We start from the raw sequence: 27,218 nt of genomic DNA, 5'->3' as shown, positions 1-27,218 counted from the left end.
CGCTTCCTGTCAGAATTATTCAGAATTATAAAGTTATAGGCAAAAAGTTGTTTTCATTTACTTGATACTTTTTGTCCATTTCTAAAATGAGTTAAATAGTGCAAAAAATGAAAGAAATGCCTGGATGTTCTATCAAAAATATGATCTTTCAATTCCATGGCAAATCAATATTAATATTAATAATGCGCGCCTCGCAATATAAGTTTCTTCCACTCATTGATTTTGGAAATATTTTGTTTTTATTTTTCAAAACAACAAATACATACACAAAATTGGCAGAAGTCGGGTACACTTAGAAAAAAATTGTTATCAGCTGGGAGCTCTACATTACCTTTTTATTGTACCATGGTAAGAGCTGCATATAGTTCCGAATGTTTCTTTGGCGGAGTATTTCCTGTGAACTAGTTCGTTTGTCGTTAATTCTAATATGAATTAAACAATTCCACTGCAGATTCTAGAGCAGAGAGAACGTTTGCACTACCTTATGCTATTCCCATATTTTCAGCTTTATGGAAAAACTTATGGCGTTATACAAACGACATATATGTATACTTGAATGTTAATAGTTAAACAGCTGAAAGGATTTCGCCGCACTTCCTTTCAAAGAATTTTCTCATGGTAGACCAAAGAAGGTAATGCCATGCAATCATATGTATGCAATTTGACAACATCTCATTATCAAATATATAATATATATGTATATATATATATATATATATATATATATATATATATATATATATATATATATATATATATATATATATATATATATATATATATATATATATATATATATATATATATATATATATATATATATATATATATTAACTCTAGTTTAGTAAAAACTCTTCAATTTTTACGAAATTTTTTCCAATGGTATTTTTCCCTGATCCCGGGAAACTATTTTTTCTTGGGGGCGGACCTGGGACCTCAGATTTTTGACCCGAAAGTCCGGGTTCAACACCCCGACTAGACCCGGATCCAATTATCTGATATAGGCATATAGATATCGTTGGAAAGCTTATGAAAATACCTATCCAACAAGTGGTCACATGATGGGACAACAAAATTGATGCCAAATTATAGCTGACACTCTTACCTTTCCAAAATGCTACAATGTGTGCTAATACCTTTTTCGGGTCCAGAGATATGGGTTTTTCCATCTGCATAACCCGATTCTAACCAGTTCATTAAAATGATGTTTTCAATAAAAAAGGGTTTATTTCGCGTAGCAGTCGTCGGAATAACAAAAGTTTTGGCCGGGGCTTGAGATTTTCTCCTCTGGGTACGTCCGACACCGGCTAACGCGAACAAAAGGTTTCTAAATTCGACACTTTTTGTAAATATGCTACAATTTGTGCTAATACATACCCAGAGGAGAAAATTTCCATAAGCTTTCAATCGATCCATATTGTAAGTCCCACCATAAGTTGAACCGGAATTTGAAATCGAGTATGAATAGTCGAGTACTCGGTTTCACCCAAGTCCATAGTCGCGTTCGAGTTTCAAAACTTTGAGTACTAAAGGTCCATTATTCGATTAATCAGAAGTCGACTTACCTATCCCTAGCATAGCAAACATAAACAAACAATCATAGCACAGCAAGCAGTTTAAAAACAAATTGTAATAAATTCATTTTGATGCTATAGCTGGCATTTGGTTATGGAATACAATTTTATTGATGATTACGAACATATCAATTCCGAAGTGGAGTACATATTGGAAAATGTGTTGAGCGAGGATACGTTACAAAGCTCAAGTCCAGAATCGAAGCAATTAGTGGATTTGTTTAATACACTTTTATTAAACAAATGCTCATGCAAAGAATGTAATAATTATTTGTGCACTCATGGATGTTCCTATGAGCCCGATTTGGAATCTAAGGAGCTCATGATTTCAAGGGATAATTTTAGTGATTTATTGTACGAGTGCACGTCCCTTTGTTCCTGCAAAACAAAAACCTGTTGCAATAGATTGGTGCAATATGGGCCCAGAAAAGATTTAAAAATAATATTTTCTAAGAAATATCAATCTTATGGAATCATTACTACCAGAGATATCCCAAGGGGGGCCTTCATTTGTGAATACGCCGGTGAGCTTCTTACAAGGGAAGAGGCAATGAAACGTATACACCTAAGTCTGTTTTTACACGGTCTTTTTGTACACGGTTTTGATATAACACGGTTTGAAAATTGAATATTTTTAATTTAGTTACACGATTTTATTCAATTTAGCACGATTTGAAATTGTATGTACTTAAATTTTTTGTCAAATTTAATTTTTGCGAAGTATGTTCATATCACAAAAAAGTATTTATGAAAGAAAAAAGTCTGAAACCATCGATAGTTTGCGAACACTAGCTTAAAGATTTAAGTGAATTCCCCTTTAGCGCGTACAAACAATTTTTACTGGTCAAAGCAAATGTGAATAGCACTATGTGCATACAATAAAATTTACTGGTCAGAGCAATTGAAACGTGTTAATATTTTGTGAACTGTTAATGCAATAAGACGTGTTTGGTAAAGAAAAAAATAAAAATTCTTGTTTTTCACTAATTTTAATAGGTTTTAGAGATTAGGAACAAATCACCCATTTTTGTATAAGATCAATGTCTTTTTTACACGGTTTTTTACACGGCTTCTTCTGGAACCAATCTACCGTGTAGGTGTATATGAAAACAAAAAACAAGGTCGAATGAATTATGTGCTCTGCTTAAAGGAGAGTCTTAATGGTCCCCATCTTGATGTAACAAACAACGGGGGATTTACAATAATTGTGGACCCGGCCAAAAGAGGAAATATTGGGCGATATTTAAATCATAGCTGCAATCCGAATTGTCAGATATTTAGTGTACGAGTAGATTCGCCAATACCAAAAATAGGTAATTACCTGTCAACCTACCTGTCAACATAACTTTTGACCAAGCACTTTGAACAGGTCAGGAACAAATCTAGCTTAATAAAAACTCTCGGATGTTTTTTAATTTCTTTTTTGGGGAGGTAGGTATTTGTACCCGGATGACGGATATCAAAAAAAAAAATCGATAAAGTTTTCATTGTTACAAATGTTAGAATATGTCTTTATCTTCTTCGGATACAGAGATAATAGTATAACAATTAAATTCATTAACAACTTTTAAAACTTTTTATGTAGGTTACCTTTGGTCGTGGCTTACGATTTCCCCTTTGTGTATGTCCAAAACCGGATACGGGAACCAAAGTTTTTCTAAATTTGATACTGTTTTAAGTAAAATTGTTACTTTTTTAAGGAGCGGGCGTTGACTGGGACTTTTCGGTCCCATTTGGACTTTTGGGGGTTTTTATTTAAAATCCGGGTCCAAAAAATTGCTAATTTTGATATAACTTCGGGATCATTTTTAAATAATTTGACCACTTTTTGGAAAGGTCTACATCGGTTTAATAGATCCGCTTCTGATCCAGTATGCGACTACTGGGTTAAATATGTCCCTAAGGAAAAATATTTTTCTGTAATCAGGGTACAAATATGGTACAATGAAATCAAGGTTAGCCGCAGCTACCAATCTATTTCAAATTTTTTATTTGCTAGATTTAACATCTCTAATGTTGCTGTGTATTCTTTTCAATTATATGAAAATTTTTTAGGAAATATCCAAATTCAGGTGTAACCACAATGCTTATACAACGTATGTATTATATTAAGATGTATTTAGAACATATCTCGCCTCACATCAAAACATATATGTCGGTAACATATATTATTAAAGTCGGAAAATCGTTTACAAACAAGGGAAAAAGTACAGGCACAAGATGAATTTCTGGCAGAATATCCTCAAATAGTACTAAATGTGTCCTGCCTATTAATTAGGAAGCAATCAGCAATAATAATGTATTCAAGTTGGTGAGTGACAGGATCAAACGATTTACTGAGATCTGTATAGATTGTATTAGTTTGCTTACAATTGATAAAGCCCTTCACAATTTTGGATATGAACTGAATAAGATTTGTGATAGTGTAAAATCTCGTCCGAAAATCATGTTAGTACGGACATCAAAAAGGAATGGACTTCATATAAAATTATATCAGTTTTAAATTTTTCACATAGCTTTGGAATTGCACTTAATTTTTCAATATCGATATAATTGGATAAATCAGGTAAAATACCTGATTTATGAATTGGAATTAAAAAAAAGACAGAAAGAAAGGGTACTTAAAAAAAATATTAATATGCTTCGTACACCATCAAGGCCTGCACGTTTAATTGGTTATAAACAGCGCAAACCATTTAATATATTAGTACCAAGAAAATATGGAATATTTACTTGATGAAGTTTGCAGCAAAATTTGTAGTCAGATGGGCCTTCTAACTCATTCTTACTGTCAGAATGCTTGAAACTGAATTCCTAAGTCGACTGCTAGATAAAAGGTAATAGGACGACATGCATTTGAATGAAATTCCTAGAGAGTAATGAGAGAGTTTTGATCATTCAATTTCTTCTTATAATGCCCGTTACTCCCATCAGTAAATGAGGTGAACTTCTATCAGCACGAAAGCCGCACTAGAAACCACTTAATAAATTATTTGCGTTTATATAATTCAATAATAGGCGTTTCAGAAAAAATACAGCTTGGGTTTTCATGTATTAGCATCTAACATCATGTAGATGTTCATACACTGAATTAAATTAGGAAAAAGAACTACTATGGAAAAATAATTTTTTTTAATTGTTATTTATCTTCGATAGCAACATTTTGGGATATTTTCCGGATGAACACAATGGAGCAGCAGGTCTTCCAGTGAATTAGTTGTTACAAAGCAACAGCGCATTCTTTAACTTTAGTTGTATTTCAAATTCTAATTTAAGGAATATTTTCCATATGCAGTGACGACAATCCAAATTCATATGTATTCAATTCTTTCAATTTTTTTTTTACATTTTTACAGGAATTTTTGCCAAACGTTTCATTAAATCAGGGGAAGAACTGTGTTTTCACTATAATGAAGGGAGGAAGTGCTCACCACAATCAAGTTTTGAAGATCGTATACTATGTCTATGTAAATCTGAAGTATGCGAAAGCTTTTTACCCAACGCGGACATATAAACACAGATCTGAAACATGAACGGTTTAGTATGTTAGCAACAACGTATATACCCTAGCTGTTATGCCTTTTAGTTTGAGTATTTAACATTTGAATGAAAATAAAAAAATTGAATGAAATTGAATTTTATAGCATTTTTTTGCATGACAAATATATATATATATATATATATATATATATATATATATATATATATATATATATATATATATAATTTTACCATGCTGTAAGTCCCACCCATGGTAGAAAAATTTTGGAATTGAAAATGTTGAATGGAAAATTATTTAAATTTGTAAAAATTGTTGAAAAACGCGAATTATAATAGCCTCCGAATGACGTAGTATAAGAAACCATATAAAAAATCCACTTATATTCGAAAAAACATTTAAATTTTTTTGACATGTCAATGCTCCCAAGCGTTGATGCATCTACCTGTATTCTTCTGCCATGGTCCCACCATAAGTTGAACCGGAATTTGAAATCGAGTATGAATAGTCGAGTACTCGGTTTCACCCAAGTCCATAGTCGTGTTCGAGTTTCAAACCTTTGAGTACTAAAGGTCCATTATTCGATTAATCAGAAGTCGACTTACCTATCCCTAGCATAGCAAACATAAACAAACAATTACAGCACAGCAAGCAGTTTAAAAACAAATTGTACAATTGTACAACAATCATAGCACAGCAAGCAGTTTAAAAACAAATTGTAACAAATTCATTTTGATGCTATAGCTGGCATTTGGTTATGGAAAACAATTTTATTGATGATTACGAACATATCAATTCCGAAGTGGAGTACATATTGGAAAATGTGTTGAGCGAGGATACGTTACAAAGCTCAAGTCCAGAATCGAAGCAATTAGTGGATTTGTTTAATACACTTTTATTAAACAAATGCTCATGCAAAGAATGTAATAATTATTTGTGCACTCATGGATGTTCCTATGAGCCCGATTTGGAATCTAAGGAGCTCGTGATTTCAAGGGATAATTTTAGTGATTTATTGTACGAGTGCACTCCCCTTTGTTCCTGCAAAACAAAAACCTGTTGCAATAGATTGGTGCAATATGGGCCCAGAAAAGATTTAAAAATAATATTTTCTAAGAAATATCAATCTTATGGAATCATTACTACCAGAGATATCCCAAGGGGGGCCTTCATTTGTGAATACGCCGGTGAGCTTCTTACAAGGGAAGAGGCAATGAAACGTATATATGAAAACAAAAAACAAGGTCGAATGAATTATGTGCTCTGCTTAAAGGAGAGTCTTAATGGTCCCCATCTTGATGTAACAAACAACGGGGGATTTACAATAATTGTGGACCCGGCCAAAAGAGGAAATATTGGGCTATATTTAAATCATAGCTGCAATCCGAATTGTCAGATATTTAGTGTACGAGTAGATTCGCCAATACCAAATATAGGTAATTACCCAAAATACCTGTCAACATAACTTTTGACCAAGCACTTTGAACAGGTCAGGAACAAATCTAGCTTAGTAAAAACTCTCGGATGTTTTTTAATTTCTTTTTTGGGGAGGTAGGTATTTGTACCCCGATGCCGGTTAAAACATCTTCATTTTCTTGGGTGGACGTACCCGGGTAAACGGATATCAAAAAAAATCGATAAAGTTTTCATTGTTACAAATGTTAGATTATGTCTTTATCTTCCTCGGATACAGAGATAATAGTATAACAATTAAATTCACTAACCAACTTTTTATGTAGGTTACCTTTGGTCGTGGCTTAGGATTTCCCCTTTGTGTATGTCCAAAACCGGATACGGGAACCAAAGTTTTTCTAAATTTGATACTGTTTTAAGTAAAATTGTTACTTTTTTAAGGAGCGGGCGTTGACTGGGACTTTTCGGTCCCATTTGGACTTTTGGGGGTTTTTATTTAAAATCCGGGTCCAAAAAATTACTAATTTTGATATAACTTCGGGATCATTTTTAAATAATTTGACCACTTTTTGGAAAGGTCTACATCTGTTTAATAGATCCGTTTCTGATCCAATATGCGACTACTGTGTTAAATATGTCCCCCAGGAAAAATATTTTTCTGTAATCAGGGTACAAATATGGTACAATGAAATCAAGGTTAGCCGCAGCTACCAATCTATTTCAAATTTTTTATTTGCTAGATTTAACATCTCTAATGTTGCTGTGTATATGTGTGTATTCTTTTCAATTATATGAAAATTTTTAGGAAATATCCAAATTCAGGTGTAACCACAATGCTTATACAACGTATGTATTATATTAAGATGTATTTAGAACATATCTCGCCTCACACCAAAACATATATATCGGTAACATATATTACCATCAAGGCCTGCACGTTTAATTGGGTATAAACAGCGCAAACCATTTAATATATATTAGTACCAAGAAAATATGGAATATTTACTTGATGAAGTTTGCAGCAAAATTTGTAGTCAGATGGGCCTTCTAACTCATTCTTACTGTCAGAATGCTTGAAACTGAATTCCTAAGTCGACTGCTAGATAAAAGGTAATAGGACGACATGCATTTGAATGAAATTCCTAGAGAGTAATGAGAGAGTTTTGATCATTCAATTTCTTCTTATAATGCCCGTTACTCCCATCAGTAAATGAGGTGAACTTCTATCAGCACGAAAGCCGCACTAGAAACCACTTAATAAATTATTTGCGTTTATATAATTCAATAATAGGCGTTTCAGAAAAAATACAGCTTGGGTTTTCATGTATTAGCATCTAACATCATGTAGATGTTCATACACTGAATTAAATTAGGAAAAAGAACTACTATGGAAAAATAATTTTTTTTAATTGTTATTTATCTTCGATAGCAACATTTTGGGATATTTTCCGGATGAACACAATGGAGCAGCAGGTCTTCCAGTGAATTAGTTGTTAAAAAGCAACAGCGCATTCTTTAACTTTAGTTGTATTTCAAATTCTAATTTAAGGAATATTTTCCATATGCAGTGACGACAATCCAAATTCATATGTATTCAATTCTTTCAATTTTTTTTTTACATTTTTACAGGAATTTTTGCCAAACGTTTCATTAAATCAGGGGAAGAACTGTGTTTTCACTATAATGAAGGGAGGAAGTGCTCACCACAATCAAGTTTTGAAGATCGTATACTATGTCTATGTAAATCTGAAGTATGCGAAAGCTTTTTACCCAACGCGGACATATAAACACAGATCTGAAACATGAACGGTTTAGTATGTTAGCAACAACGTATATACCCTAGCTGTTATGCCTTTTAGTTTGAGTATTTAACATTTTAATGAAAATAAAAAAATTGAATGAAATGGAATTTTATAGCATTTTTTTGCATGACAAATATATATATATATATATATATATATATATATATATATATATATATATATATATATATATATATAATTTTACCATGCTGTAAGTCCCACCCATGGTAGAAAAATATAGGTAGACGCGTCGACACAGCTGCTGGGACAATGAACTGTCAAACCAATTTTGGAATTGAAAATCTTGAATGGAAAATTATTTAAATTTGTAAAAATTGTTGAAAAACGCGAATTATAATAGCCTCCGAATGATGCTAGGAACACAATTGGAGCGAACGACGAATTTCGCCCTACGCGGCGACAAAATGAGCCGCGAAAATTCGTCGTATGGAACACAATACCGACGAAATTATAAAACAGCTGATGAAGTTGTTTACTTTTTGCTCATTTGTTGACTACAATGAATTATACAAGAACACATAATTCTTTACGTTCTCTATTATAATTTCACTTATGTCCATTTCTCTATTATAAATTCACTGATATCCATCTTCACTCAGGCGCAAGTACACAAATAAATAAACAAATTAATTATGTTTTTTTTATACGAGTAACAGATAGTAGAGTGACCATAACAAATTTTAAAGTAAAAAGTAACTTTATTTACTACAACACATAAAATTCGTACAAGTATGGCCACCTTGTACTGTTTTGTTCGCCGGTCGCCGGCGTATGAAATAGAAATAAAGCTAATTGAGTTCGCGGCGACCGACGAAATTTTCGCCGGTGCCGTGATTGTGTGCACTTCCATATACACATATGTGTTTTATTTTTGACGACGAACATACGCCGCGAAAAAATTCGTCGTTCGCTCCAATTGTGTTCCTAGCATGACGTAGTATAAGAAACCATATAAAAAATCCACTTATATTCGAAAAAACATTTAAATTTTTTTGACATGTCAATGCTCCCAAGCGTTGATGCATCTACCTGTATTCTTCTGCCATGGTCCCACCATATGCTAGGAACACAATTGGAGCGAACGACGAATTTCGCCCTACGCGGCGACAAAATGAGCCGCGAAAATTCGTCGTATGGAACACAATACCGACGAAATTATAAAACAGCTGATGAAGTTGTTTACTTTTTGCTCATTTGTTGACTACAATGAATTATACAAGAACACATGATTCTTTACGTTCTCTATTATAATTTCACTTATGTCCATCTTCTCTATTATAAATTCACTGATATCCATCTTCACTCAGGCGCAAGTACTCAAATAAATAAACAAATTAATTATGTTTTTTTTTATACGAGTAACAGATATTAGAGTGACCATAACAAATTTTAAAGTAAAAAGTAACTTTATTTACTAAAACACATAAAATTCGTACAAGTATGGCCACCTTGTACTGTTTTGTTCGCTGGTCGCCGGCGTATGAAATAGAAATAAAGCTAATTGAGTTCGCGGCGACCGACGAAATTTTCGCCGGTGCCGTGATTGTGTGCACTTCCATATACACATATGTGTTTTATTTTTGACGACGAACATACGCCGCGAAAAAATTCGTCGTTCGCTCCAATTGTGTTCCTAGCAATAAGTTGAACCGGAATTTGAAATCGAGTATGAATAGTCGAGTACTCGGTTTCACCCAAGTCCATAGTCGTGTTCGAGTTTCAAACCTTTGAGTACTAAAGGTCCATTATTCGATTAATCAGAAGTCGACTTACCTATCCCTAGCATAGCAAACATAAACAAACAATCACAGCACAGCAAGCAGTTTAAAAACAAATTGTACAATTGTACAACAATCATAGCACAGCAAGCAGTTTAAAAACAAATTTGTTACAAATTCATTTTGATGCTATAGCTGGCATTTGGTTATGGAAAACAATTTTATTGATGATTACGAACATATCAATTCCGAAGTGGAGTACATATTGGAAAATGTGTTGAGCGAGGATACGTTACAAAGCTCAAGTCCAGAATCGAAGCAATTAGTGGATTTGTTTAATACACTTTTATTAAACAAATGCTCATGCAAAGAATGTAATAATTATTTGTGCACTCATGGATGTTCCTATGAGCCCGATTTGGAATCTAAGGAGCTCGTGATTTCAAGGGATAATTTTAGTGATTTATTGTACGAGTGCACGTCCCTTTGTTCCTGCAAAACAAAAACCTGTTGCAATAGATTGGTGCAATATGGGCCCAGAAAAGATTTAAAAATAATATTTTCTAAGAAATATCAATCTTATGGAATCATTACTACCAGAGATATCCCAAGGGGGGCCTTCATTTGTGAATACGCCGGTGAGCTTCTTACAAGGGAAGAGGCAATGAAACGTATATATGAAAACAAAAAACAAGGTCGAATGAATTATGTGCTCTGCTTAAAGGAGAGTCTTAATGGTCCCCATCTTGATGTAACAAACAACGGGGGATTTACAATAATTGTGGACCCGGCCAAAAGAGGAAATATTGGGCGATATTTAAATCATAGCTGCAATCCGAATTGTCAGATATTTAGTGTACGAGTAGATTCGCCAATACCAAAAATAGGTAATTACCCAAAATACCTGTCAACATAACTTTTGACCAAGCACTTTGAACAGGTCAGGAACAAATCTAGCTTAGTAAAAACTCTCGGATGTTTTTTAATTTCTTTTTTGGGGAGGTAGGTATTTGTACCCCGATGCCGGTTAAAACATCTTCATTTTCTTGGGTGGACGTACCCGGGTAAACGGATATCAAAAAAAAATCGATAAAGTTTTCATTGTTACAAATGTTAGATTATGTCTTTATCTTCCTCGGATACAGAGATAATAGTATAACAATTAAATTCACTAACCAACTTTTTATGTAGGTTACCTTTGGTCGTGGCTTAGGATTTCCCCTTTGTGTATGTCCAAAACCGGATACGGGAACCAAAGTTTTTCTAAATTTGATACTGTTTTAAGTAAAATTGTTACTTTTTTAAGGAGCGGGCGTTGACTGGGACTTTTCGGTCCCATTTGGACTTTTGGGGGTTTTTATTTAAAATCCGGGTCCAAAAAATTACTAATTTTGATATAACTTCGGGATCATTTTTAAATAATTTGACCACTTTTTGGAAAGGTCTACATCTGTTTAATAGATCCGTTTCTGATCCAATATGCGACTACTGTGTTAAATATGTCCCCCAGGAAAAATATTTTTCTGTAATCAGGGTACAAATATGGTACAATGAAATCAAGGTTAGCCGCAGCTACCAATCTATTTCAAATTTTTTATTTGCTAGATTTAACATCTCTAATGTTGCTGTGTATATGTGTGTATTCTTTTCAATTATATGAAAATTTTTTAGGAAATATCCAAATTCAGGTGTAACCACAATGCTTATACAACGTATGTATTATATTAAGATGTATTTAGAACATATCTCGCCTCACACCAAAACATATATATCGGTAACATATATTACCATCAAGGCCTGCACGTTTAATTGGGTATAAACAGCGCAAACCATTTAATATATATTAGTACCAAGAAAATATGGAATATTTACTTGATGAAGTTTGCAGCAAAATGTGTAGTCAGATGGGCCTTCTAACTCATTCTTACTGTCAGAATGCTTGAAACTGAATTCCTAAGTCGACTGCTAGATAAAAGGTAATAGGACGACATGCATTTGAATGAAATTCCTAGAGAGTAATGAGAGAGTTTTGATCATTCAATTTCTTCTTATAATGCCCGTTACTCCCATCAGTAAATGAGGTGAACTTCTATCAGCACGAAAGCCGCACTAGAAACCACTTAATAAATTATTTGCGTTTATATAATTCAATAATAGGCGTTTCAGAAAAAATACAGCTTGGGTTTTCATGTATTAGCATCTAACATCATGTAGATGTTCATACACTGAATTAAATTAGGAAAAAGAACTACTATGGAAAAATAATTTTTTTTTAATTGTTATTTATCTTCGTTAGCAACATTTTGGGATATTTTCCGGATGAACACAATGGACCAGCAGGTCTTCCACTGAAGTAGTTGTTACAAAGCAACAGCGCATTCTTTAACTTTAGTTGCATTTCAAATTCTAATTTAAGGAATATTTTCTATATGCAGTGACGACAATCCAAATTCATATGCATTCAATTCTTTCAATTTTTTTTTACATTTTTACAGGAATTTTTGCCAAACGTTTCATTAAATCAGGGGAAGAGCTGTGTTTTCACTATAATGAAGGGAGGAAGTGCTCACCACAATCAAGTTTTGAAGATCGTATACTATGTCTATGTAAATCTGAAGTATGCGAAAACTTTTTACCCAACGCGGACATATAAACACAGATCTGAGACATGAACGGTTTAGTATGTTAGCAACAACGTTTATACCCTAGCTGTTATGCCTTTTAGTTTGAGTATTTAACATTTTAACGAAAATAATAAAATACGGATTTTCAACGGATACTCTGGCACTTCTGGGCTAAGAAAATCATGTAAGGTACTAATATGTACTACTAGCAGCAACCAGCGTTGTATGAAATGGAATTTTATAGCATTTTTTTACATGACTTATAGCCTGTTCAGCAAACTTATTTTTTTTCCAATTGCAAGACAAATGGCAGACAAATGGGATTTTCGGTTTTCGTACGTAAGTAATCAAAAAGAGCTTTTTTATATGCTCAACTAACTCCAAAACAAACAAAACGAAATGCCAAAGTAGACAATCAAAAATATCGAACGTTTTTTCGCTAATTGTAAACAAAGTGAAATACTGTTTGAAGATGGATATTTCACACAAAAGGTATGGTTCATTTCATTCGCTGTGCTGTGTCGATCCCAGCAGGTGCGCTTCTTCGCTATATTATCATGACCTGACAGACTACTAAATCAGGAAAATCTCTTGTTGGTCCATTTCAAGCCCTAAAGGTTCTTATTCTGACCCTAACCCTGACTCAATGCAAAATTTGGTGAGGTTTGCGTCATAATTGTGACCTGTAGCGTGATTACAAATAAATCGACCCAGTTCGGCGAGATAAATAGATACATATGTAAAATCGTGGGTCAAGAACCAATATTTCGAGGTTTGTGGCATCACCTAAACTCTGGCGGATTAGGTTGATACTTCCGCCACCCCCATTTACACTTTCATTTAAAATGGAAAATCTAAAAACGGCGCCCAGTCCACATTGCAATTAAGGGAATTATGACCTTTTTTCGGTCATAGTCCCAATAATAAAGTGGAGACTATGACCGTCTGCTGTGAGGACTACATAAAAAAATATTAAACGTAGTAAACTTGGGTTCGCCTAAGCCGATGCCGGACATTCCGGGAGGTGAAAGTCTTTTGACATACACTTTATTATGGGGGTTACGTCTGCTACTTTCAGGGGCTTACGACCTTTTTTTCATGGACATGGTCCCCATTCCATTATGGGGGTTTGGTCATAATCCCCAAAAAGTTGCGAACATAGTCCCTATAATAATGGACAGTCCAAAACGACTGGGTGTGCGGAAAAATTGACGTTTTCTCCTCCGAGTATGCCCCGCACCGGCTATCACGAATCAAAGATTTAAAAAAATAATAATTTTTGTAAGTAGTCCACACAACAAACGGTTATACTCCCCATGGGGATTGTGTCCGTTTTGGAAGCGGACATAATCCCCACATTATTATGGGGGTTACGACCAAAATCAAACCGGACATAATTCCCATAATTATAATGGGGATCATGACCGTGCCAACGGACGCAATCATTTTTTTTTTAAATATGTCTTAAAAAAAGTTCTGTGAACAGGCTATTAATCTGTTTATAGCGACTACGTTTAGGACAGATTTCTTAGTAGTTTGTTACTAGGACGCGTGTCTGCTCAAGATTTCATTTAATTTGTTCCATATCCACAAATATACAAACATGAGTCTGTGTCAGTTTCGTTAAAATTCAGAGCAGATCCCCAGACTGCGCATTCCAATGAGTTTTTATTTTAAATACACATTTGAGTTGAATTATCTTTGGATCAAAGGATAATTAGCAACATGATTAAATGAATATCAGCAGATAATCAATAGAAATATTAGTGAAATACGTACTAATAATTACCTTCGCCTTTATAAAGCAAAAACTTCAAATTTATTTAGGACTTTAATAATATAAATGCATTTTCTTTAGTTATAGTTTAACATATGAGATTATATACTGAGTTTTGTAAGAAAACATATAAATATTAATAGAATATTTGTTTCTTGTAATTGTACATACACATTAGGTAGGTACTAAGCAAAAATATAAAAGTATATGGTATAAAAATAATAATATTCAATTTCATTTTAACATTAATACGTAGATAAAAACGAGATGGCGATTGAAAACTTTGTGTCAGCCTTAAAAGCGATTCTTCTCGTAATCGTTGCGCTAGTTTTCTGTAAAAAATACAAATATCCAATAATCAAAGGAATACATTTTATGAAAAGGTGTCAGATTCTTACTCAGCAATTTGGAAGCTTCGTCGTATTTGTCCGCAACAGCGTCTTTTAGCTTTTCTAGGTTGTCTTTGAGATCATCACTGTGATCCCCGTCATGGTAGTATACAAAGTAGACTACAACCCCGACAATTATTATAACCACAAGGAATGTACTTATTATCGACAAAAGAACGCCCAAGGCACAATTCAAGCAGCTGCAATAAATAATAATATTAGTTCAGCCCATAAAAACATATTTTTTATATAAATATATATTTATTTATACGAAATGTAGTAAACGTCGAAAACGTCATATACCTGTATAAAACGTAAAAAAGTATAAAACAGCATATGCTTCTTAAATATTATTGATAAACGTTTAGGTCGTAGTGAAACCTTGCCGATCATAATGAAGATCGTTTCCTTTTGTAAATGTCCCAAATCTGGCAAAGTTAGATTAGAAAACTTAAAACCTAACGCTAGATTTTTGTTCTATAAAAATATGAAATGAAAAGTATTTTCTTTAAAACATTTTTCAATTACCCGCCTTTATTAAATTTTTAATTTCAGATTTTTATAGAACAGGAATTTAGCACTTATGTTTTGTTGTTGCAAATTGCTAAACTTAAGGCCGTTGTTCTTTTCATTACTACTTCACTCCAGCATTTAAATGTGAATAAATCTTTTGTGACTCGTACCATCGCTCATTACCGTGATATTGGTAGCGTAGCCCGACGTCAAGGAAGCGGACGGAAGAAAACAGCAACATCAACAGAAATGGTTCGGAAAGTAAGACGCGACTTGATCGAAACCCGCGTCGCAGTGGCCGAAAAATGACTCGTGAGCTGAACATATCGCAATATTCCGTTCGGCAAATATTGAAAAATGAGCTTGGGGTAAAGCCATTGAAATTCCAAAAAGTGCAAGAACTTACACCGCAACAGAATTCTTTCTGTTCTTTCTCAAAAGAGCTAAAGAGTTTGCTTCGCTTGGCCGAAAGTGGTAAACTGCCGAATTTGGGTTTCTCCGATGAGAAAACATTCGTTGTCCAGCATTTTGTAAACAAACAAAATGATCGTGTTTACTTGCCAAAACTGAAAATGTGCACCTTCGGTTGGTCACCAGAACTCAAGCGCAGGCCATGGTGATGGTGAGGGCCGCCATAAGAGTCGATGGTCGCTCTCCGCTCGTATTAATCGACCGTGGCATCAGAATATATGCCGAAAAGTATGGCGAAAATATTCTGGAGGGTGTATTAAATTCTTGGGCACGCAAACATTTTGGCCGCAGACCTTGGACATTCCAACAGGACTCAGCGTCATCGCACTCAGCACGCGCCACCCAAGTTTGGTTACAAAATGAGGTTCCTCGCTTCAATTCCAGCGCACATGGACACCAAAATCTGCGGATACCAATCCGTTGGACTATCGTGTCTGGAGTATTTTGGAAAGGTTGGCACTAAAAATATCAAACCTCAAGCAAGCGCTTCGCAGGGAATGGGCCAAAATACCGCAGAGCAACATTCTCGCAGCGTGCGACGGCGAGTTCGGCGAGATAAATAGATACATATGTAAAATCGTAGGTCAAGAACCAATATTTCGAGGTTTGTGGCATCACCTAAACTCTGGCGGATTAGGTTGATACTTCCGCCACCCCCATTTACACTTTCATTTAAAATGGAAAATCTAAAAACGGCGCCCAGTCCACATTGCAATTAAGGGAATTATGACCTTTTTTCGGTCATAGTCCCAATAATAAAGTGGAGACTATGACCGTCTGCTGTGAGGACTACATAAAAAAATATTAAACGTAGTAAACTTGGGTTCGCCTAAGCCGATGCCGGACATTCCGGGAGGTGAAAGTCTTTTGACATACACTTTATTATGGGGGTTACGTCTGCTACTTTCAGGGGCTTACGACCTTTTTTTCATGGACATAGTCCCCATTCCATTATGGGGGTTTGGTCATAATCCCCAAAAAGTTGCGAACATAGTCCCTATAATAATGGACAGTCCAAAACGACTGGGTGTGCGGAAAAATTGACGTTTTCTCCTCCGAGTATGCCCCGCACCGGCTATCACGAATCAAAGATTTAAAAAAATAATAATTTTTGTAAGTAGTCCACACAACAAACGGTTATACTCCCCATGGGGATTGTGTCCGTTTTGGAAGCGGACATAATCCCCACATTATTATGGGGGTTACGACCAAAATCAAACCGGACATAATTCCCATAATTATAATGGGGATCATGACCGTGCCAACGGACGCAATCATTTTTTTTTTAAATATGTCTTAAAAAAAGTTCTGTGAACAGGCTATTAATCTGTTTATAGCGACTACGTTTAGGACAGATTTCTTAGTAGTTTGTTACTAGGACGCGTGTCTGCTCAAGATTTCATTTAATTTGTTCCATATCCACAAATATACAAACATGAGTCTGTGTCAGTTTCGTTAAAATTCAGAGCAGATCCCCAGACTGCGCATTCCAATGAGTTTTTATTTTAAATACACATTTGAGTTGAATTATCTTTGGATCAAAGGATAATTAGCAACATGATTAAATGAATATCAGCAGATAATAAAGAGTTTAAATCAATAGAAATATTAGTGAAATACGTACTAATAATTACCTTCGCCTTTATAAAGCAAAAACTTCAAATTTATTTAGGACTTTAATAATATAAATGCATTTTCTTTAGTTATAGTTTAACATATGAGATTATATACTGAGTTTTGTAAGAAAACATATAAATATTAATAGAATATTTGTTTCTTGTAATTGTACATACACATTAGGTAGGTACTAAGCAAAAATATAAAAGTATATGGTATAAAAATAATAATATTCAATTTCATTTTAACATTAATACGTAGATAAAAACGAGATGGCGATTGAAAACTTTGTGTCAGCCTTAAAAGCGATTCTTCTCGTAATCGTTGCGCTAGTTTTCTGTAAAAAATACAAATATCCAATAATCAAAGGAATACATTTTATGAAAAGGTGTCAGATTCTTACTCAGCAATTTGGAAGCTTCGTCGTATTTGTCCGCAACAGCGTCTTTTAGCTTTTCTAGGTTGTCTTTGAGATCATCACTGTGATCCCCGTCATGGTAGTATACAAAGTAGACTACAACCCCGACAATTATTATAACCACAAGGAATGTACTTATTATCGACAAAAGAACGCCCAAGGCACAATTCAAGCAGCTGCAATAAATAATAATATTAGTTCAGCCCATAAAAACATATTTTTTATATAAATATATATTTATTTATACGAAATGTAGTAAACGTCGAAAACGTCATATACCTGTATAAAACGTAAAAAAGTATAAAACAGCATATGCTTCTTAAATATTATTGATAAACGTTTAGGTCGTAGTGAAACCTTGCCGATCATAATGAAGATCGTTTCCTTTTGTAAATGTCCCAAATCTGGCAAAGTTAGATTAGAGAACTTAAAACCTAACGCTAGATTTTTGTTCTATAAAAATATGAAATGAAAAGTATTTTCTTTAAAACATTTTTCAATTACCCGCCTTTATTAAATTTTTAATTTCAGATTTTTATAGAACAGGAATTTAGCACTTATGTTTTGTTGTTGCAAATAGCTAAACTTAAGGCCGTTGTTCTTTTCATTACTACTTCACTCCAGCATTTAAATGTGAATAAATCTTTTGTGACTCGTACCATCGCTCATTACCGTGATATTGGTAGCGTAGCCCGACGTCAAGGAAGCGGACGGAAGAAAACAGCAACATCAACAGAAATGGTTCGGAAAGTAAGACGCGACTTGATCGAAACCCGCGTCGCAGTGGCCGAAAAATGACTCGTGAGCTGAACATATCGCAATATTCCGTTCGGCAAATATTGAAAAATGAGCTTGGGGTAAAGCCATTGAAATTCCAAAAAGTGCAAGAACTTACACCGCAACAGAATTCTTTCTGTTCTTTCTCAAAAGAGCTAAAGAGTTTGCTTCGCTTGGCCGAAAGTGGTAAACTGCCGAATTTGGGTTTCTCCGATGAGAAAACATTCGTTGTCCAGCATTTTGTAAACAAACAAAATGATCGTGTTTACTTGCCAAAACTGAAAATGTGCACCTTCGGTTGGTCACCAGAACTCAAGCGCAGGCCATGGTGATGGTGAGGGCCGCCATAAGAGTCGATGGTCGCTCTCCGCTCGTATTAATCGACCGTGGCATCAGAATATATGCCGAAAAGTATGGCGAAAATATTCTGGAGGGTGTATTAAATTCTTGGGCACGCAAACATTTTGGCCGCAGACCTTGGACATTCCAACAGGACTCAGCGTCATCGCACTCAGCACGCGCCACCCAAGTTTGGTTACAAAATGAGGTTCCTCGCTTCAATTCCAGCGCACATGGACACCAAAATCTGCGGATACCAATCCGTTGGACTATCGTGTCTGGAGTTGGCACTAAAAATATCAAACCTCAAGCAAGCGCTTCGCAGGGAATGGGCCAAAATACCGCAGAGCAACATTCTCGCAGCGTGCGACGGTTTCATTGGCCGTTTAAAGGCCTTGATTCGTGCCAAAGGTGACCAACTGAAGCAAATCTTATTTGAAAATTTGATGCTATTTCCGACATTTTTTGCTTTAATTCAATAAAATTAAAAAAAATGTAAAAATTATGGCGTTTGTCTTTGTTGCAGTTTTTTTTTTATCTTATTACGGTATAACAGTCGATATTCGATATTTTGATGATTTCTGCTATTTATTCACGGATTTGTTTAAAAATTGGTATTTATAGTTCATAATGGGTTCTAGCCCGGTGGCAGAACATTGAATATTTAGTTCCAAGTTTTCCTATAGCGCACATAATGATACCCACCGATATTCGGTATTTTGATAATCCTAGTGACATTTACGCACATAATTGTTTCAAATTTGGTATTTAGAAGATTTGATAGATAGATAGATTTGATAGATTTTTAGCCAAATCGATTGGAAATTTGTTAGTAATAGTTGAAATCATGAGGTACCTTCACATGTGCGCTACTCCGTAACATTGGCCTACATTAAACATTTTCCTCGAAGTGGTTTTCTACCTCCTTAGAAACCAAGATGCTAAATAAGGGCAAAATCAATTGAAAAATTTGGCCAAGACCCGGGAAATAGCTAAAATCAGGGAGCACCTTCATATGATGTTTTGCTAGGATGGGTTTTTCTTACTAAGAACTCAATTCCAAAAATTTGTCGACATTAGTATGAAAAATGTGGCTAACAAATAAAAAATACTTGAAATCGGGATATACCCTTAAGTGGGTGCTATACCGCAACGTTGACCGATACGATCCATATCGTATCAAATTTGAAAGCTCTACTTAAATATTGCGAAATATAGAACAACATATTTGAGACCCTTTTGGTATGAATAAGGCTATATAATGGACCATAAAAATAAAACATCCGCCCAAATATTGCATTTTTAGTCCTCATTTGACGGATTATTACCATATGAAAGAAGAAGGTTTAGGAGTTCGTATCTTACAGCAGAAGCGCGATGTAGGTCCTCAGATTTTAATTCTTGTCAGGAAAGATCAGTATTTAACATCGTATTGTGCTCTAATTTCTTTTCCAATGTCTTTCATTCAGAATTTAAAAAAAAACTAAAATTTTTTTAAGTGAGTTTTTTTTTTTTGATTTTATCCTTTTCTGCCAAGAGACCATTCCGAATGGGCTATCATTTTGAAATTTGATTCCATTGAAAATTTTTTCTCGATTTTTTTTCCCAATTTTAGAATTTTTTCGAATTTTCTATTTTCTATCGCAAATTTTGCGAAGTTTAGAGAAAAATATTTGATGTCCTTTGTGTATAGTTAGGGCTATATAATGGGCCGTAAAAAGTATGGCAATTTGCATTTTCAAAAAAATTTCAATAAAGTTAATCAAATTGAAAAAAAAAACCGTTTGAACACGTTATTATTTTTTTATATCTTATCCTCTTCTGAATAACACGTATATTTCCACTTACCCAATAAATTCAAAAAATCTATAAACACCAGTTTTGTCCGTTGTCGCTTTATACTACCCGAAAAATACTACACATTACATTAGAATTCAAAAACAAACTGCCACACTCGGAGACCTTTGGTCCTTTGTATTCATCCTAAGAAAAATAGTTTTTGGTGATAGGAGAGACAGAGAAAAGAGGGTTTATAGATAGTAAAGTTAGCATTATGGTCTATGTTTGGAAAGAAGGTTAGAGTTTCTATCTTCCACCTGCCGGATAGCCCGTCTTTTGTTGGATAACATGGGGCATCTACATAATAGGTGTTCAATCGTCTCTAACTTCACACAGTCTACAGTTGTCAGGAACACTGTTATCCCATCTTGAAATCATATATCTTATACTGCAGGGGCCATTTAGTATGCTAACGATTCTTAATTCATCTGGGTTACTGGGTTCTTAATTCGCCTGTATAAAAACCAAAACAAACCGACCAGAGGAGGATCCCCACCAGTGCAGGTGTCCCTATCAGTTATCTTAATGTCAATATACTTGAAGTCGAAAATGGTGGGCATGTAATCACTAATTATATTTCCTTCACCATGTATATTCCGACTTATTTTTGCAAATTGGGGAGTATTCTTGAGATCTCCGGTTATAAGTAAATAAGGACGCGGTCCTCTGTACTGTGGCTAGTTTGGACACGAGCGTTTTTGATTCAATCGCATGCCACCAGACGTGACACACATAGGTCATACACAACGTGTAGACAACTGTGAGGTACATCCAGAGTACGACTTGTGGTGTAAGCCCCTAACTCTTCCCTACGACATTTCTACATGAATAGAGCACAATGAGGTCCTTTCCGTACGCCTCTCGATGTTCTTGCTCCAGAGACCCACTCTCTTCTCCTTCTATTTCGAGTGCTCCTGCCTTGAACGTGTGTGCTTGTAGGTGCGACGTTGGTTTAATAATTTTTCTTAAATATATCATGGTCGTCGTTGTAACAATAGGAGTTACAAATAGAGCATTGCATAAATTTGGTTTTATGTGGCTTACAATAAATATCCCATATCCAAGAAATCTAACAACAACAGAATTTAAACGTATGTATTGAGTACAACAATTTATCCAGGATGATGTCATGACAATATACGGGAAGAAATGTTTCGGTTGCTTGGCATTTATTTGTTTCTGTAATCGTAAAAGCAATGGGATAACTTGGTATGGGTAAATAAAATCATCCCCTACTAACGAGCAATTCCTAATAAATTGTTCTGATTATTAGGGGAAGAATATAAGAAATAAATGACAAGATGTATATTCAAACAAATGACGCGCACAGTCTACATAAAAGTTTCATAATACCGATGTCGATGAGTTTATGAAAACACTACTTCACATAGTCGGCATGCTCTGACGTATTCAAAAAGAACAAAAGAAAATTCCAGCCCACTCCCCATTTTGGTCATGAAATATGTTTTATTGTTAGAATATTGGCGCCAAAATATTTACGCTGTCTCTTTATCTTAGCTCACTTTATTGTCATGTCCGTCTCGGCGTTTGTGTTTGTTTCCTTAAGTCCTACAAAAATATGACGATGAATATCAATTGTTGGCTTGTTCTTTGACTTTGTCATTGTTTAAAATTCCTTTGTTTAACACTATATGCCAATTTTTTAAGCAACAGGATATCAGTAAATGTAAGAAAACATGCAAAATATTACACGGGGACTTTTATTCTCCAATAGCATTATTGCAGTAAACTCACACCACAGTCAAAATTTCTCTCTCATTTCGGACTTTTTTACAGAACTTTTACTTAAAAACTCCACATTCAGTAGTTTTCTAACTATTGTTACATGGTAGCTAATAAAAAGAAAAAACATATGTGAAGTAATGTTAGTGACAGAAATATATGCCAAAATCCTTGGTCCAGGTTGATTATGATATTTCATTTGGTTCTTCAAAGCGTATTTCATTAATCTCTCTCTTTTAATATTGTAAAAAAATATTAATTAATTTTGATTTTTAAATATTAAATTTTCCCTGAGGTTGCTTATTGAAATATGTAAATCGATGTTAACGTTTCCATACGAGAGACACTAATATCTGCTCGAGATTGGTAATAATCTTTATAGAGTGGTTTATAAATCTATTTTCGTGTTAAGATCCTTATTAATTTTGACAAAATTTACTGATTTTCTTTTGTCTATTACCATATTTTATGCAGTTGAAAATATTTGCTTCGATACTGAAAATTGAGTTGACATAAACGTCATTATAAATAAAAAAAACCAGAAATACTTCATTTGATCCGAATTTTAAGAATAATTAAACGAGTATTGTACATTTGCTTTATTTCTGAAAAATTTGGTTTTCTATAACAACATTGTTGCTTTTGTAGTATTAATAATATAAATAATAAATTTATAAGCTTTTGTTAAAAACAATGGTATCTCATAATGTATTTCTTCGAATGTCGAAATAATGCCTAAAAATCAGGTCTGCAAACCACTTGTCGATTTGGGTCGGTTCGGTTAAGTGGATCACACTACCTTTAAAACAGGGCTCAGTTTTTGAAATGGGGTTTCAGGCGGCCCGGGCCGTGGTTTTGGCTCGATTCAGTTTTATATGACAACATTTTGACAAATTCATTAAATTAGTCGGTGTGGCGAAGCCTCCGAGCAATTTTCATATTTATAGAATAAGTAAGTATATTTTTAATTTTATGATTTTAACTGTTACATTACGACACAAATTACTAATTTGGAGCCACAACTTGATGAACCGAACAATTTTTTTTAAAAATTAAAATGAGTAGAGAAATTTAACTATGGTTGCTAAAACAAACATGCATATATTTACTTCAATCTGTAAATATTTGAGAGCCAGATTAAATACAAAGATTGCATATACAAACAGTAAAATTAGAATTTTATCTTATATTCCGTCATGAAAGATAAGCAACATTTTTGAGTTGAATATATTTGTCCAACCACAGACCTATACTTTTAGAAAATGTTTTAGAGTACGCAATACGGCGAATGACTTATTGGATGTATTTGCTATTTATACCCTACAACACTATGTGTTATAAGTTTGATTGGGCCAAAAATTATGTAACACGTCGAAATATCGAGCTCCTATCTCGCCGAGCTGAGTCGATCTAGTTATGTATGTCCGCCCATCCGCCCGACTGTCCATGTTAATTTGCAATTACGTTACAGGTCGTAATTATGGCTCGATGCTCACGAAATTGAAAATGGAAGTGGAGATAGGGCCGGAATAGAAGCCTATTGTTTTTGGAGATGATCGTATAATATTAAGGGGTTTAAATGGACCAAAAACATAAAAAATCCTTATTTTGCAGAGGCAGAGGCCTGCCAATTTGTACGGCCATCGGACAATATTTAGCGAGTAAAAAAGTATAACTTTTCCACTAAACCTCGTATATTTTTAATCCCTGCCAAATCACAAATACATTAAAAGGTCACTTCTGACCATTACTGTGATGCTGATAGTCAATATTCGGATATATAGCGAAAAAGGTACAATCGATATGTATAAGAAATAGATCTTAGTTATTCTGCTTATACGACAAACAAAAACAGCTAGACTGATTTTCACAATTCTCTTCAATTCGGAATGGTCTCTTACCAGAAAAGGATAAAATCTATGAAAAGCAGGTAAAAATATGTCAATATTTTTTGATACATTTTTTTCAATTTTGCCCTATTTTTTTTGCATGCGATTTTTTTAATTTGACTTACAATTTTGAATTGTAAGTTTTCTCAAGTTTTTCTACACCCTGCAACACTATGTGTTGAGCGTATTATATACAATTATTGTCCAGTCCTTTTCAAATACCAGAATATTCCATTTGCGTCGTTGCAATTTCAAGTTGCGCCGGTCCGAGCTACATTGTGGATTACTATTTGCATTAGCAGTGTCTGATTTAGCATATTTTCTGTCGTTTAGCATTTCTATAACTTCTGGCAACAGTGATCGTCACCTGTACGTTAACAAATTTTCAAATTGCGTGAAATAAGGGGAATTCACTTTTATTTATGGGGCTATATGTGCGTACATATGTAAATGAATTTAATTTTTGTTATGATTTTTCTTAATTTGTTTTGATTTTTCTTTATAATAATTATAAACATTTTTGAAGTAAATGGAATAAATAAAAATGTATTCATACTTGTTTTTTTTATCAAAAATATAAAATTATTTGCTTTGTTTTGAATATTTTCCCCAGTAAATTAAATTACAGTGCATTTTGTATATGTATAGAAAACGGTGATTCGATTTGCGTCGTTTTGAAGTGGCGTTGCGATTTTCCGGTCCCCATTAACCACGCAAGTCGAGGCTCTAGTGCATTTAGTTGTAAAATGGACCACAACTTTAGTGTGAAATGTGCGTAAATATTAGGCAAAAGTCACTATGAAAAAGCTAAGGGTAACGGTAACATCTGGGCAGGGCTCTATGACATCATTTTGTAAGTGAAAGCTTCCGAATTCGATTCTGAAATAAGGAGGCTTTCAACATATTGTAGTGTTGTAGGGTATCACATGGTCGGCCCCGCACTACTATAGCCTAAGCGTACTTGTTTTTATATGAAGTACATAGGTATTAAATAAAGTTTTTTACATTACAAGCGATTTATATAAAATATTATTTTCACCTTCACAGTTCTGTAGGAATTTAATATTCGGGAAGAGAATGATGGCGGATCGATCTAAAAGTGTTACTACAGGTACCTCTGGGTCCTGAGTATAATGATATACCTTTTTTCTTGGGAAGTCAAAATTAATAAATTGTTCCTTAAAAATCTGGATGTAGCATCCAATTTGATGGGAGACTTGGGACCAGATTTTTTCCCTAACAAATGTGCTGAGCACATATATGCCCCGTTTTTTTTTTTAAATAATTGCAAAGGAGATTTGAAATATTCCATATCTTTATTACAAATCCTATTTAGTCATGAATAGGTCTTTATGGCGATGTCTACAATAGTATCCTCTTAACACAAATCTCAAAAGTGGCACATTATAAATATTCATTTTTTCAGTTCGCATTCACATTAAGCAAATAAATAATACACTCACCAACATGCAATATTCTGACCCAAACATTTGCACATCTTGTTAAAATTCGTACTTCCTGTTTCCTCAAATAGATACAAGTTCGTTGTAAGTAAACGCTAACGCTTAATTAATTTTCAAGACAGAAAGCAAGAGACACCGTGGCTAACCGCAAATACAGAATAAACAATACTAAATGAAATGAGCGAAAATGCAGAGAGGTTAAGTAGCTCACTAACATGCCACAGTTGCAAGAAGTGGGAGGTGTATACTTCTGTTTAAATGGGAGCGTAAAACGTATATCGTATCTTTACGACCCAACAACAAAAATGGTACGGAGTAACACTAGGACATGCTATAGTTGCAAGAAGTTGGTGGCAGTTTTTTTAAGGAGTCGCACAGAAAACATAATTTTTCAATACAAAGACGGTCCATGAAGGATTTAAAACAAGTTAAAAAACAGGTATCCAGGCATACCATTCCGGTGAATAACGTCGCTAATATCATAAAAATACCGAATATTTGGAGCTACAGTTATATGTGGGCAATACAAAGACGTGGACCTGCATAGACAATCATAGGCTTTAGACCCATCACGAACTTCTAATACGAAATTCGAAACAATTCCGGCGAACAACGTCGCTAAAATCGTCAAAATACCGAATATCGGGAGGAATTGATATATGGGCGCTATACTAAGATATGGACATCCAGGTCCTTCTTAGTCGCTATTATACCTATAAAATGTCATTCTGCGAGAACTATAAGTGTAATATCTGTGCTTACGATATATCAAGTATCCCAGAAAGAGGAGAGGGTGTTGACGAAGAGCTTTGCATGGACAAAATATTTGAGAGATTTAGTTTGGCGCTCAACCCAAATTTTTGAGAGTTATGTCGCAACGGACTCATGAATGCATCTCTCCAAAGAATTCACATAAAACAATCTGGAATTTCAACTTATTTGGAATACTAGTAAATCTGTACGAGTATTACACTTCTAAATTATGGGCGATGTCCGACCGTTCACTAATTTGCATGCTTGATGTATCCCTCCGCTGTATTAAACTTTTTATTTTCATACCTTCCGCCGTAGTATGAATGGTACAATAATGCCAATGAGAAGGTTTAGGTTTATTTTTTTGCGAATAGGAAGCCAAGGTGGATTTAATAAGGCGTAATTGACAATCATATGGCTTTTAACTATTTTATACTCGACAAAATAGTATGGAGGGTCTATTAAGTTTGTTATTCCGTTTGTAACACCTCGAAATATACATTTTAAATCCTACAAAGTATATATAATTTTGATCAGCATAAAATTCTATGTCGATTTAGCCATGTCCGTCCGTCTGTG

General features: G+C 34.4%; 1 protein-coding gene, 2 long non-coding RNA genes and 1 other non-coding gene across 5 annotated transcripts; 3 read left to right on the top strand and 1 right to left on the bottom strand.

The window, feature by feature from the left end:
- Positions 1–1,542: 1,542 nt before the first annotated feature.
- LOC131804264 (probable histone-lysine N-methyltransferase set-23) lies at positions 1,543–5,192 on the top strand. Its single transcript, XM_059126859.1, has 3 exons — positions 1,543–2,131; positions 2,672–2,887; positions 4,931–5,192. Exons 1-3 carry the CDS (start codon positions 1,669–1,671, stop codon positions 5,086–5,088), a joined length of 837 nt encoding a protein of 278 aa, XP_058982842.1. The 5' UTR covers positions 1,543–1,668; the 3' UTR covers positions 5,089–5,192.
- Positions 5,193–5,402: 210 nt separating this feature from the next.
- On the top strand, positions 5,403–8,395 carry LOC131804278 (uncharacterized). The gene is made up of 2 exons (XR_009343045.1): positions 5,403–6,509; positions 8,116–8,395. It is a non-coding gene; the product is annotated as an uncharacterized LOC131804278 (long non-coding RNA).
- A 1,682-nt stretch (positions 8,396–10,077) lies between these two features.
- Positions 10,078–16,337, top strand: LOC131804206 (uncharacterized). The gene is made up of 3 exons (XR_009342949.1): positions 10,078–10,914; positions 12,523–12,990; positions 15,466–16,337. It is a non-coding gene; the product is annotated as an uncharacterized LOC131804206 (long non-coding RNA).
- Positions 14,437–26,066, bottom strand: LOC101897142 (uncharacterized). Of its 2 annotated transcripts, none has more exons than XR_009342948.1 (5): positions 25,887–26,066; positions 17,822–18,012; positions 17,426–17,755; positions 14,827–15,017; positions 14,437–14,760 (listed from the first exon to the last, which is right to left on the bottom strand). It is a non-coding gene; the product is annotated as an uncharacterized LOC101897142 (transcript). The 2 variants fall into 2 exon arrangements; XR_009342947.1 differs by having other exon boundaries at positions 17,436–17,755.
- Between the last annotated feature and the right edge of the window lie 1,152 nt (positions 26,067–27,218).

The sequence above is a fragment of the Musca domestica genome, unplaced genomic scaffold (assembly GCF_030504385.1).
Source record: "Musca domestica strain aabys unplaced genomic scaffold, Musca_domestica.polishedcontigs.V.1.1 4, whole genome shotgun sequence".
Classification (NCBI taxonomy): Eukaryota; Metazoa; Arthropoda; class Insecta; order Diptera; family Muscidae; genus Musca; species Musca domestica.
This window is presented reverse-complemented; position numbering and strand designations above follow the sequence as displayed.